We start from the raw sequence: 15,701 nt of genomic DNA, 5'->3' as shown, positions 1-15,701 counted from the left end.
GTGGCAACAGTTTGAAATGTGAAACGGACATTTATTGTGATTCAACGTAAAATCGCAAAACGAAAACAATAGTCTTTCAGGGACAAAGTCCCTTTGGACTAATAATATTAATTGAAAATATGATAACACATGAAAAAGCGGAATTAAACGGAGTATGCTGTATAGAAAACAACAAAGAATATTTAATCGCGCACTATTTTGCTTTATGCTAGATCCAAAGACAATAATTAAATTAAGTTTTATGTACATTTTCTCTACTAGATGGCGCCAGGCACTAAAGGAAAATCGGAGACATGCATTTTTTATTGCGTGTACCGATTACCTGCCGCTTTCAGGTTGCTAAGCAACCGTCGCTGTACTTTCGTTTCCTGCTATGATATAACCCCATTCAAAAAGTCAAACAGGTGTGTCGACACGAATCCTAATTACAAACCGATATCATTGGAATTAACGACTTCAGCTTCTCACATTTCCATGATATTTTAAGATTTCATTACGATATCAACATAACGGGATTTTTTAATCTGCGACTTATTATAATTTATTTACAAAACTCTTTTGCTGCCAACATTACATTTTATTTTATAATATTATGCATTAAGAATTACAAATATGCTAAATGCACAATAGCATTAAATTGAGTAAATTTGAACAAAGATGCTAGGTATAAATTTATTGCATAGGTCTGTTTGAATTGAATTTTATCAAAAAAAGGGGAGAAGGGAGGATGTTTTATAAACCTTAAAATGAAATAAAAAATTAAAAAAAAATTCTAATGAATAAGAAACAGATCGAAGTTGAATATTATTATTCCACAAACACTGCAAAAATTTTGAATTTTTCTAAATATATGCTGTTTATTTTTCATAAATTGTTTGTCCCTATTTTCTAAAAACTCTGCTTTGCTACCAGCTAGCATCTTTGTTCTCTTTCCACAGCATATCAGGAGCAATTAAATGAACATTATGAGAAAATTATTATCAACTAATTTAAATGTAAATATTACCTCAGTTATTGCTAATACAGTTAAAAAAACATGAAATTCATTTTTTCAAATCATTTTCATCAACAATTTTTTTTAATTACATTTTTCTGTATTATTAGAAACAACACTGTCTAACAAAAGAGGAAAAGAACAATTTTCATTTTGAAAGAAATCTACCATTGTAGATGGCAATGTATTCTGTTAGAATGCCTTGACTAACTTGACTGATGCTGTAATCTAACCAATTATTATGATTCAGATCTTTACTCTTATTTCCCCTTTCCATTACCCTAGAAGAATGCAAATTAGGTTAAGAGTATTTAAGTTAAAGTTTTTCGGATTGTAAGTCTGAGCATATTTCTGCCACTCAAGGCCACTTACTAGGTTTCTGCTAGCTCAGGTAAGACTGTATTCTTCGGCTTTGCATTATAGTTGCTGATATTTAAAATTGTTACACTGATGAGAAGTTTGAACTAATTTTACATTAAATTAATTGTGTGGCCTTTGGTTACCATTGACTTATTTTAAGTTACATCACCACAAGTGGTTGGCTGACTTTGTTAAGCACGGGATGTACATGAAGTGTTTTTAAAATTTCTAATAAGATGTACAGTAGGAAAAAGCAGCATATGTAAATTACAGTTTGCTAAATCTGATAAAAATCTGATAAAAAAAGCTGCACAAATTCATGAAATACTCCAGCAAGAATTTCACAAAAATACTTTAGAAGAAACAGTAATCTGCAAATCATTTAAATGTGTAAAAAATGTTTGCAATGAACTAGAGATGACCCATTCTGAGTGGTATATCTTTTGGCAGGCTGCAGCGCTTTTCATGTCAGACCATGTAGGATTTTGTTTGCTGCTTTCATTAATTTAAAAAAAAAAAAAAATGTGTTACTGCTTTTATTGATAATAAACAAAAATTTGACACATGATGGATACAGTTATCAACACATTTAGAAAGTGGTCTGTTTAAAGTTTAAAAATTATCTTCAAAGGTTGAAGGCAATTTCATTCTTGGGCATTATTCTGAAGATGCTGTAGTAAAGCATGATTGATCTATATGAAGGTGTCTGAATTTTCATTATTATGCAACACTATTATGAAATAGACTCACATAATATCTTTGATGGTTTTATTATTAATAAAACTAAAATAATAATAGTAATTGAAATAAAAAATTTTTTGCAAAAATAAATTACCATTTCATTACAAAGAATAGTGCAGAAAGTCCATAACCGAAGAGTGCATATTAAATCCATTTTTTATGATTTTACTTATCCATTACAATGTCCGTTTTCTTATTAATAAAACTAAAATAATAATAGTAATTCAAATAAAAAAATTTCTGCAAAAATAAATTACCATTTCATTACAAAGAATAGTGCAGTAAGTCCATAACTGAAGAGTGCAAATTAAATCCATTTTTTATTTTACTTATCCATTACAATGCCTGTTTTCTTCAAGACTTTAGGAGTTATTGTAACGAGCATCAACAGCATATATTTCCATTTTTTATTCATACACACTATTTTGACACTAATAGCCTTTTGAATGCATTCTGAAAATGATGGCAAATTTAGAGGCCTCTCTGGTGGAGAAAGCTGGTGTATAAGAGAAGGACTATTTGGCAAATTTGCATCACAACTGCTGAACAATAATCAGAATCACAAGTGAAAAAAAATTAGTAGAAAGCTTTAAAAATTGGTCACAAATGTCTATGAACTTAAAGTTTCAGATCTGCTAGAGCCAAAAATGTCTATAAATTGATTTCTAAGTTTGGACAGGTCCAAGGTTAAAATAAGCTTCAGTATTAAGCTAAGTACAGTAAGAAATAAATTCTATATACAGTCGTAAGTAACAAAATTATTAATAATTACAACTTGCAATGTGCTGTTGTTGTACTTTAAACCCATGTCAAAGTACCAGCATTCAACCATCTCAACCACTTGGTTGAATCAACTGGAGATAGGAAATGAAGATCAGAAATCAGTCAGCCATGTGTCTAGACTGAAAACAGAAGGTGCAATCTGCACACAGATCTATATTGTTTTTCTACACAGATATTGTAACTAGTATCAGAGTTGTAATGATATGAAAATGCATTAAATTTTACTTTTAATAAATTGTCACTCAACATTTTGAGTGATTGTGCTTCCACAAATATATTTCTTAAATCATAAAAACTGTACATACAAGAATGCAGTTTTTCACTGATCCTCTGTGATACTTGTAGCATAGTAACAAATATTTACATTCTTGAGAAACTTGAATTTTTCCCAAAATCTGAATTGTCATTACATATGGAATTACAAAATTAGACCTAAGTCTCCAAAGAACATTTCACTGACAATTTAAAACTGCTTTTGTTTCACAACCCATAACTGGAACTGATTATTAAAAAAATTTTGGACTTTCAGTGGATAATCCCCCCCCTCATTTTATTCTTTAATTTAGGGAACAGATAGCATCTATAAAATACTGGCATTTGCTATGCAAGCAAATATTCCTAATGTTACTATGGATTGTATACTACTGAATTCATATACTATGCCTAATATATTTTCAAACAAAGATGAAGCTTTATCAGTAAACTTATATAGCATTCAGTCTGCTCCTGAAAATATCCAATCTCTTTAGTTTTGATACAGAATTTGAATATAGACAATGGCATTGCTAGACTTTTAATTCCTTTGGGTCGTTCCTGACTTGGGCCTAAACTGCCTTGGGCTACCCAATATACACCAAAAAATGCTGTACAATACCTAATATATTACAGTAATGCAATAGCCTAAAATAACACATAAAAATTTTAACTCCATGCTTATATTTTAAAATCAAACTTTGGTCCCAACATTCTAAAATGCTATTCTGCTTGTTTCCTGTTAGCAAAATTGTTCCTAACAGGATTTGACATTTCAGTTGACAATGGCATTTCTGGAATCTGTTTCATTACTTAACCCTCTTTTAGAGTTATGGAAGCAAAATTCTATTCAGAAGGATGTCTTCTTAGTTTGTTATATATGAAAATTTCTGCCAGCTCTTTACCCAATTTCAGGTTGGATGTATATTGGTAGAAGAGAAGTATAAAGTGAGAGGGTCATTTTGAAATTATCATCAAGAAAATATTACTTATTTGTCATATTCCAGAAAGCAAAGTACTACGTATTGATCACATTCTGGAAAATGTGCTGCTCAAAAAAGACTGCCTCTGAGAAAAAATACATTTTAATTAATTAATTTATTTATTTAATTTTTTTTTTACACACACACACAAAGTAATCTGGATAGAAAGGGTAAAAAATTGCAGCTGTAGAACAGGTGAAATTGAGACAAATCCATTGATAAATTTTACATCTGCATGTATAGTTTCCACGGTCTCCTCAATGTGAATAGAAGTCAAAAGTCCACAAGAAGTTCTCAATACAGATTGTTTCAGGGAATAAGCCTGTAATACTTTACGCTAATAAATAATGCATAATACAAGTCTTGAAAATTATGTTGTGTTTTAATGGTTGTTTTCGAGAAATATGGAGGAAATGTTGGTAAAAGAAAATACAGAAGCACAAAATGAACCACTGCATTTAATTGTTTCTCAATATGAAAGCTAGAAAGAGGTGGATTCCTTGTCACTGTTTGGAATGCCATCACTGAAAGGAAGATATGGAAATAAAATATCGAACATTATCCTGAAACAGCATTTTATCAATTCAACTTAGAAAAAACACCACCGTATGGAAATTAAAATAGAACATGTAATAAAATGCTCACATCGTCATTCTGAGTACAGGAAAACAGGAATTTAACACAAAAACTAAAATGTTTTCTCAGTCAATAGAAATCCATAAAATACCCATCATTCAGAAAATATATGAACTAATGATATAAAATCTTAAAAACTGTTATTATATCTCACATTTTATACTAATTAATTGCATGCTTTCCTTTGAGAATTGGCTACAATTATTTACAGCAACATTTACATCAGATTGGCGTTAAGGATTCAGCTTGCTGCACTTTGTATCATCAGGTTGATATATATGTTGACCACCTCAAGTACTACCCTATTATTTTAAAGTATATTACAGACAACTCTATCAAGGCTAATATTTTTAACCTTACTTTTTTACATGCTCATCATTTTATTGGGCTGCTTGTTGACTAATGGCAGAAATGCCGAAGATGGGCACAGGATAAAAATGTGCTCTTTCGAATGTGATTGATGTTGAATTTGACTGTATGTTGTTTCTAGATGCTTTTCTAGAAACAACTAGAAAAGCATCACAAGATTTCAATTAAACTATTCCAATGAAAATAGTTTTACATTAGTTATTCAACTGACCTTTTAAGGAAATATTTTTTCTATATGACAGCAAAGTAAATTTATTAACTGTTAATGTAGAATTAGTAATACTTGTAATACAATAATTAAATACACAATTACTAGTACAGTAATTAATTAGAATTAGTAGTACAATAATTAAGTTAACATAGAATTAGTGTCAATTTTCCTTGGCTTCACGGAGAATAACTTTCACTGCATTACTCTAAGTAATGCTGCTGTGGTTAATATATTGTTTTAAGACTATTTATTTTACCACGAACAAAGTGAAATACATCAAGTGGTGTTACGTCATGCCACAGAAAAATTTTATACAAAGCTGTTAGTTCTTCAAAAACGTCATTCATCATATGCTAATTTATATGAAATATGGTATTTTTTCATTTCTGTAAACAGTATTTTGAAATAAGATTAATTGCTTCATCTTCTTTAAAATACTTAATTAATGCTTTATAATTTTTTAACTATTGCTTTCAGTGTGAAACATCTAGATAACCACCTAACTTAATTTAAGCTTCACTTTACACAGCAGAAGCAATAGTCTTGAAATTTATTTTACTTTTTTACAGATCTAGAAAATACAGTATAGTATATCATTTTCATCCAAGTTTCAATGGTTCTGATTAATTAAACTTCTTTCATAGCATTTCAAATACCCAAATCTTCATGATAAGCAAACCAAATGTCAGATACTTTCTTTTAGTTTTGCTGCTACTACATTTATCTTACACAGCATAACAGCTGCTCCATCAGAAGTGAATATAACAATTGTTTTATAAAACAATATTATTTTCTCTATAAAATTCTTGTATTATAGAAACAACTAGAAAAGCATCGCAAGATTTCAATTAAACTATTCCAATGAAAATAGTTTTACTTAGATTGGTTATTCAACTGACATCTAAATTTTAAGTATAATATTAAACATCTGGTGAAACAAATGTCAGTATTTTAACCGAGAGTTAAAGTGTGAAAATTAGTTGCCTTGGATTTTCTTCACAGTATGGAATATTTCCCATCATGTAATTCGGAATTTATTTTCACTGTCTAGTATCCACATTTCAAGTTGACACATTCAACTATTTCATTAAGCCATTCAATTTTAAAATCACTTGCAGTTTTTCTTCTTTTTAGAAAGTCTTCCATAGTTTATATAAAACTAAATATACTAGAATACAGTACAATGCAAACATATACTATATTGTTAGCTACACTTGTAGACAAAGTACTACTTGCTAACCACTCTTTAACAATACATACTTTATTTACTTAGACGGCAGTGCAAGTGCATCAATACCATTTCTTACAGTTGTATGGTGCAACATAAGCACATGAATTAAATACAGTCAAAAGTCATTAATTCGGACACCCATAATCCGCAATGATCTATAATCCGGACCTCAAAGCTACAAACTTTCTGCGCATAGCCGTTTACGTATGTGCGTAAGACCTTTACGGCTGCAAATATGCATATGCGCGTGCGCATAAAACGTTTACGTATGCGCATTTAATGTATAACGGACAGTATAAACTAAGCTAAAATTATCTAATTCAGTTAATGTTGCAGACTGCGTTGTTCCTTAATCTTCGAATTGGATCCGGCTTATTATTTTTTGCAGACTGTTAGAGCAATTTTATAAAAGTAAGCTTGAACTTTCGATTATATCAAATAGAATTTCCGATATATATTTGCTCATATGTAAAGGATCTAAAGCGAAAGTATGTTTCAAAATCCGAAATCTGTTTATCAATGTCACGTTGCTCGGCGGGGGGAACGCCGCTGTGCGCAATGAATTGGAAGTTGATCTGTCAGCACTATCCTTATCTTCAGGGCAGATGTTTTTATTTTATTTGGCTTATATAGTATGTATTTGGCTATGTTACTAAATGTAGTATTTCATCTGGATGTACTCTGTCTTTGATATGATTTAAAACAAGTTCCTCGTCATTATAATTCGCTTCCGATAGTTAAGAAAGTGACAGAGGTTATTGAAAACGAACAAATTTCGATTGACAAATTAGTTGGTATTCTCGACACAGCAATTATAGAACTTGAACAGCGGAACATTTAACTAAACAAGAAATTATGTCTGTTTAATAGAATTAAAGAGAAAGTATTATCACATGAAACGAAGCAACTTAAACAACATTGAAAGAAATGTTTAATAAAGTAAACAAATAAATATTAAGCTTTTTCTTTTTGTAAATTTTGATACCCTTTAGATCATAATTGTTCTTTATTTCATAAATTATAGTTTCATATTTTTAATTTTGTAATTTCTGAATGCCATCCTACCAGATTTAAAATGATGATCTATAATCCGGAATCGCCGAAGTCCTGACGAGTCCAGATTAACGACTTTTGACTGCACCAATGACAATATAATGAACCTATTTAATATAATTTATTTTAAATGTAATATTACTAATATTTTGATTAGTGGTGTGTGTGTGTGTGCACTTCTTAATTATTTTTTGTGTGCAGTAAGATTTCAGAGTAATGTGCGCACACAGGCACACAGCTTAGAAGGAGCTCTGCCCTATAACCAAACATTTGAGAAGAATACAACAAATGAAAAAAAGGTACAGTCTACTGTCAATTATCTGGATTATCTGGTTTGCATATCATCAATGCCATGGTTTGGTCTTCTCATAACTCTTGCTGAGTTTATGGTTTACTTTATTTCATTACGACACAGCACACAAGGGCTATCCTGCCTAAGGTAAGGGATGGCTTCATCAAAGAGCTTCTAAGGGAAACTGGTTCATATATACATTATGCAAGGGGGAAAACCACAAAAACGAAAACGCCCATGCAGCGCTATACCCTGTATTCAAACCCTAAACTGAACTACCAGTGTTTAGCAACTTGGCTACTGGTGAACCTGTTCTTTTCTTGAGAAAAATGATGATATATGGAAGTTCTGGAAAAAGTTGACTGTATTGAATGCCATACACAGAGTAACAAAATCTCCATCAAAAGTAAAACCAATAACACTGATGCAATCATTGAGAAACATTTTTCTAATATAGAAATCTGAGATTTATCTAAGTGTTGAAGAAATCAATTCAACAACTGGAGCTGTATGCAAAAGAATCGAAAATGTCAATTGAAAAAATATCTAAGTGGTTCAGTGGCACTTCAACTGAGACCATTTCAAATGTAACAAAACAGAAGAGGTAGACAGTGATACTGAAAATATAAGCGAAGAAGATACTGACAATTACGTTAGTCCCAAGATAGCAATGACTCCTTGTTGAAACTGTGTTGGATTTCGTCGGCTAAAGGGGATTCGAATACAGCACTTTGCAAAACATCAGTTAAATTTGACAAATATTTAAATGTTCTAAGAAAAAAGTAAAATTACTGATCTTTTTTAAGACAGAAACATATGCAGTATGCATGAAAATAAATAGTTTGGATTATCTGTGTTTTTCAATTATCTGTAACTTGCTTCCCCAACATTAACCCAGATAATATAAGGTGTACTGTATATCAGGTATTGTGAAGAAACTGTGATTTGAGATTCAAAATTTATTTTTAAAAAAAGCTGTCAATTTACCATGATATTTGCATAAATAGTATAATAATTCAGATTTTCTCTGTAACAAACTGAGAACAAACATATGAAAATCAAAATTGTCTTTAAATCATTTGATTATAAATTTCATTTGAGGATTACTAGACATCAAATACATTTTGAGTTTTTCCAGTGAAATTTATAATTATGCACATTCATTGCATCTTTCATCAAAATCGGAGATACATCATCACAACTTGCGATACCAATGTAGTTGTCTTTTCTGTTATCCCAACAGCCATTCTGTTCTTAATCTAGTCTTCCCGTTATAGAAAGCCACAAAAATTGAATTATTTCTCTTTTGTTCAATAATTTTACATAATATACATTATTATTATATAGTAATGTACTTTGCTTGTGCTCAATTTGAAATAGTATAAAGCTATTACAGCCATAATGCAATTAAAAAAATTAAATTATTTAAGATAAAAAAGTAACATAGGAAAACTTCATAAATCTGATTTATGAAGATATTTAAAATCTCTTAGAACAGAATAAAATAATTTAAAACAGAAAGAAAAAAAATATCTGTAAATAACACCTCTCTGAAAAATGTAAAAAACATCAAGAAAACTCACCTGCTGATTTTGGAGTAAATTTTTCTCTTTGAGCAGCACACACAGCAAGTAGCCTGTAGCCAAGATCAAGATCAAAGCCTTGCTTTTGTGAAACTTGACTGATCACCTTAACATGGAAAGAGAAATCAAAATTCATAAATCTTTATTTTAGGAAATAATTTACTCTCATTAACATTATAAGAAATTTATCACTTTAATATTTTACTGCCCTAAATTTATGCTGCTTAGCATCTTATGATGACATTAATTTGAATTATTTCTGAAGAACCATTTTTGAGTAATGTTTTTTATAACTAGAATGTGTCATTGGGCAACAATAATATTTCTGATGAGAAATTTGTATTTTGTCCAAACAATTTTGTTCTTATTAAATTTTGGAATGAGTAATAAATGCAGAAAGATAGGGGAAAACTGCAGCTTTCTATCATCATTTCGTTCTACATTGATTTTATAGCTTCTGCTACTATACTGTCCTGCAGAGAATTATTTCCTACTTTGTTTTCTAAACAATAAACTGAATTTTATTTTGAAAGAATTCATATTGACTGCTAAATGACTTCCACATTCACTATTCTTTTATACATCAAAGATAAAATTTTTTTTTAATGAGCAATAAATTCCGTTACAAGTGAATTCTATTACAAGTGACGGTCAGAAGCATGATAACATGTTATTCATAACTAACTATGTTTAAAAAATTATAAGTCTTTGGTATTATAAAAATATTCCGCTCATCAATGCAAGAAAATAAATCATTTAAAAAGTTATTGTGCATGTATTTTTTAAAGCATTTTGCAATGGATGTTATCTGACACAGCAATTTATTGCAATCAACATATAGTTGCTCTGGAAAAAAAGGGGGGTGGAGAGATAGAGAGTTTTGTAGAAGAATACATATCATCATAATAAATATAATAAATAAATATTACAGTCAAAAGTCTTTAATCCGGACGTCCATAATCCGATCCGGACCTCAAAGCTACAAACTTTCTGTGCATGCGTAAACGCGTTTATGCATGCCCGTTTAATGTACAACGGACGGTATAAGCTAAGCTAAAATTATCTATTTAAGTTAATGTTGCAGATTGCGTTGTTCCTTAACCTTTTAATTGGATCCGGCTTATTATTTTTTGCAGACTGTTAGAGCAATTTTATAAAAGTAAGCTTGAACTTTCGATTATGTCAAAAAGAATTTCCGATTCTGGAGCTGCCATAGGATCTACAAAGCAAAAGCATGTTTCGATGTCCATTAAACAAGAAGTGGAATTGCTGCAAAAAATGGATAAAGGCATGAAGAAAGTGACAGAGAGGTGATTTGTTTCTTTAACCATTCCAAAATCTGAAGGGGCGTAGCTAGAGGGGGGCAAGGGGGCATCTGCCCCCGGGCGCAGATGTACTAAGTACTAAGAATGTACTAAGAATCCAAGGGGCGCCAAACTGATGTTAAAACATTTTAGAATTAAATGTTTTCCATCCTTGGCAAGCAGTAGGGGGTGCGAAATCTTCAGTTGTCCCTGGGTGCTGAAAACCCTAGCTACAACTCTGGAAATCTGTTAATCAATTTCAGGCTGTTCTGCGGGGGGCGGGAGAGAGAAACGTCGCAGTGCGCAATGAACTGGAAGTTGATCTGTCAGCACTATCCTTATCTTCAGGGCAGATGTTTTTATTTTATTCGGCTTATAATTCCTTACTAAATGTAGTATTTCATCTCGATGTACTCCGTCTTTGATATGATTTAAATCAAATCTCTCGTCATTATAAATCACGAATATGCATCAAATAGTTTTCTGGTTGCAATTTTCTAATTTCGACTATGAGTAATGTATGCTTTACACATGCGCGCGTTAAAAGAAATGTTTAATAAAGTAAACAAATAAATATTAAGATTTTTTTTTGTAAATTTTGATAACCTTTAGATCATAATTGCTCTTTATTTCATAAATTACATTTCATATTTTTAATTTTATAATTTCTGCATGCCATCTTCCCAGATTTAAACTGATGATCTATAATCCGGAAAAACCGATAATCCGGAATCACCGATAATCCAGAATCGCCGAAGTCCCGACTGGTCCGGATTAAAGACTTTTGACTTATTGGCAGATTTAGGAATTTAACTCGTTTAAAATTTCAATTCTTTCATGTTTTTGGTTCTAAATTTCTTCCTATTTTATCTACATTTGATTCATTCTTTTGCAGCAGCATATTGAACAGAAATAATATTGGGATATTTTGGTTTTAAAAAATTTGTGATACAGTCAAAAGTCGTTAATTCGGACACCCATAATCCGGAATGATCTATAATCCGGACCTCAAAGCTAAAAATTTTCTGCGCATGCGCCGCGTTGACACATGCGCACAGGCGTTTACGTGTGCACGTAAGACCTTTACACGCACGCGCATATGCGTGTGCGCAAGTGCAGAATACGTTTTCGCGTGCGCGTTTAACGTATAACGGACGGTATAAACTAAAATTATACAATTATCTATTTCAGTTAATGTTGATGCTTGCGTTATTCCTTAATCTTCGAATTGGATGCAGCTTATTATTTTTTGCAGACTGTAAGAGCAATTTTATAAAAGTAAACTTGAGCTTTCGATTATGTCAATTTCCGATTCTGGAGCTCCCAAAGGATCTACAAAACGGAAGTATGTCTCGATGTCCGTCAAACAAAAAGTGGAATTGCTGCAAAAAATGGATAAAGACATGAAGAAGGTGACAGAGAGGTTAGTGAAAATGAAAAAATTTCGATTGACAAGTTAGTCGGTATTCTCGGCACAGCAATTACGGGACTTGAACAGCGGAGCTTTCTAACTGAACAAGAAGTTATGTCTGTTTATAGAATTAAAGAGAAAGTATTATCACATAAAACGAAACAACTTACATTGAAAGAAATGTTTAATAAAGTAAACAAATAAATATTAATCTTCTTTTTTGTAAATTTTGATACCCTTTAGATCATAATTGTTCTTTATTTCCTAAAATACGGTTTCATATTTTTAATTTTAGAATTTGTGCATGCCATCTTACGAGATTTAAACTGATGATCTATAATCCGGAAAAATCGATAATCCGGAATCGCCGAAGTCCCGACGAGTCCGGATTAACGACTTTTGACTGTATCATAAATATATACTTTTCACAACTTTTTCACAATCCATTAAAAATTTGTGGTCTGATTCACTGAGAGGCACTCTTATTATCAATGATGGGCCCCTCAAATTATTATTTTGAAAAACACTGTTCTGTAAGATGTAGCTTCAAAACTTTTATTTCTACTTTTTGTATATTGTAATTTGTATCAGAAATAAAACTGAATAATGATAATGAAATATTACAGAATAATGCAGTAACATACAAACTATTATCCTCTGCATGTACTTGCATTTTTCACTTCATTAAAATGGTAGTATTTTTCTGTTTAAGTAATGTTAGGTTAAAATAAAAGCAGAAATGAATGCCAAGACTTACAAAACTAAAATTTTCTTTTGAGCGGAAGCTTAAGTTTTTTCCAATAGCAAAGATTTAGTTTTGTGACCTGGCAACAACCAGAAGGTACTTTTATTTAAGAAGAAGAGCAAAACATTTGTATGATTCTTTATACATAACATTTCTTATATTTTCTCTCTCTCTTTTTTTTTTATAAATTTTAATACTAAACTCTTCGTGAAGTTTCTACATTACAAATATTTTTTTTTCTTTATTTTTAACAGTACATTTAAGGTATACTATCAAGCTTATTTCCTTATATAGTATATGCAGGAAAATTTAAGAATTCTTTTTAGGTTTCTGACTTGATACTGATGATAAACATACATATTTCCTAAAAAAAATACCAAATGTAGAATATAAATTTTAGCTATAACTTTCATTTACAGAATTCCAAGTTAATTTTTTTAAATATCTGTTAGAAACAAATATGACTGATACTTTAACAGATGCCTCGATATCAATATAAAATAGCTCAACAAAGATTTTTCCTCGTGTCTGGTATGTTACTAATCTATCAAAATGAGCTGAACAACATCCAATAAGTACTAGTTTAAAAGACAGTAGGATAATGACATTATGTCTGTACTCATTTTTAATACCAACATTCTGTACTTTTGTATTGCAACCACAAGAGCAAGTCAGATACCTACTTTAGTAATGCAAGAAAAAGGAATAATCCGAACCTGACAAAACTCGTGGCCTGAGGTAATAATGTTTACAAAGGCCTCCTTATTTTGTTTCAGTGTAGCAGATATGATTGCTTTGGGTTATATAAAATTTTTAATAACATACCCTAACAATTTACTATATCATTTATTAAAAAAATACACTTTACTTTTCTAAATTTTGTTTTCATGGTTTTAGCTTATTATATGCTGTGTAAAATATAAACTCATATATTTTAGACCAAAGTTTTTTTTTTTATTTATTTCTTGAAAAAAAAATCCAATGAAGCACTTAAAGGTTTATTGATATTGGTTTACAGTGACAATGGTTACTCTACCATTATCGCTGTAATTTAATTAACTAAGCTGGATAATGGTTTACAGCGACAATGGTTACTCTACCATTTTTGTTGTAATTTGATTAACTTAATTATTAGTTAATTAAATTACAGTGATAACGATAAAGTAATACAATCAAACATCATATTAATTCAATAATCAAGCATATGATCATATTAATGATAATCAAGACTTTCATACTGACTTAACATCATAAGCATTCAAATGTGGTCACACAAAAGCAGAGCTTAGTTATGCAAATTAATGAAATAATGGTACAGTGATTTTCTTAAAAAAAGCCCCCCCCTCCCCCCAAAAGAATTATTAAACAAAATTTTGTTCCTTTCGTAATTTTATATTTTAAAAATTTGGAAAAGAAAATAATTAACTTTTTAGACAATTTAAAAATTATAGAAATATCTGGAATGTCTCTTAAAAGTCAAGGCACATCTGCCATTTATTTGCCTTCGAGTAAAAGATAATGTAAATATGCATACTCACAGTTAAGCACCCAATGAGATTCTGTTCAAATACTTTCTGGAATGCTCTAGGATCGCCACACCATTCTAACAATTCCCTTGCTGCACCCTGGAAGGCACTGGGAGTAGTCAATGCCTAAAAGCAAAAATGAAATGCTCGTGAGCTAATAAAGAAATATATTGCTGTTTATTAAATTTCAAAAAACATCCTGCAATATAATACTATATACCATAAATTTGAATAAACCAGTAAAAAAGGCCTCATAATTTTGACTATGTTGTTTCAACAACTGTAATTTTAAACCACTTTTGAATTATTTGATAGAAAATAAACAAATAAATGAAGGCACAAAGAAGAAAAGCAGAAGAATAATACTCATAATTATGAAATGGGTCACTATCAGCCTGTAAAAAAAATTATCATATGAGTATATTAATATTTGTTTTTTTTAAGATTGTGGAGGCAAAAGTGCTGAATAATGTCTTCAAAGTACTTCTCACTTATGTAATCTTCTGTTTTGCTTAGCACAGTGAAACTGAATAATATTTTAATGAACTAACTGAAATGAAATATAGCATGGTACACTGCAAACAAGGGGGAGAAAAGGGAATCTTGTATGTGAACTGGACAGCTGCTAAAATTCAATTTGTATTTTTTGCACACATTACTATATTTAGTAGATAGAACTATATACACCTTACTATATTTAATAGATAGAAGATACATGTTATATGCAAGCGTCTTGTAAAAATTTTTTCACAAAACAACAATCTTGGCAGGGAGATGGAACAGCACTTTGTAGAACACATTTGAAAAATAGTACTTTAAATTCCATACAAATTTGGTTTTCAGGGTTTTTTTAAAAATTACAATCTGCAATTACCCACAAGTAAACGGATTCTATGTTTAACGTTATATCTATATAACAAATTTTATAAAAAAGTTGCTTTACAATTAATACTCAAAATTTTAATTCTGCAGTGTTAACTAAATTCAGTAGATTTTTAAGTTACAGGAAAATACACTAAAACAGTATTTTCTCTTTCTGTTCCACATGCCTCCATGATATAAATGGAAGCATACTCGATGCATACTCAAGAGGTCTGGAGTCCCAGCAAGGGAACTGCATATTTTTCACTTCTCCTATTTAATAATAATAATAATAAAAAAAAAAAAAATAAAAAAATAAAAAATAAAAAAAAATTATGAATATACAATGCATCAAACAGATTTCTG

General features: G+C 30.5%; 1 protein-coding gene across 3 annotated transcripts in view; it reads right to left on the bottom strand.

The window, feature by feature from the left end:
- LOC118185054 (zinc finger MIZ domain-containing protein 1-like) overlaps positions 1-15,701 on the bottom strand; it is a 547,573-nt gene that overhangs the window by 300,379 nt on the left and 231,493 nt on the right. For all 3 annotated transcript variants that reach the window (XM_085824218.1, XM_085824220.1, XM_085824219.1), the window contains 2 exons: positions 14,487-14,600; positions 9,489-9,594 (listed from right to left, as the gene is read on the bottom strand). In XM_085824218.1, coding sequence (XP_085680344.1) covers positions 9,489-9,594; positions 14,487-14,600 — 220 coding nt within the window. The remainder of the gene's footprint in view (positions 1-9,488; positions 9,595-14,486; positions 14,601-15,701) is intronic.

Source organism: Stegodyphus dumicola, chromosome 9 (assembly GCF_044657685.1).
Source record: "Stegodyphus dumicola isolate Sdum_Otavi_A_Nest chromosome 9, ASM4465768v1".
Lineage (NCBI taxonomy): Eukaryota > Metazoa > Arthropoda > Arachnida > Araneae > Eresidae > Stegodyphus > Stegodyphus dumicola.
This window is presented reverse-complemented; position numbering and strand designations above follow the sequence as displayed.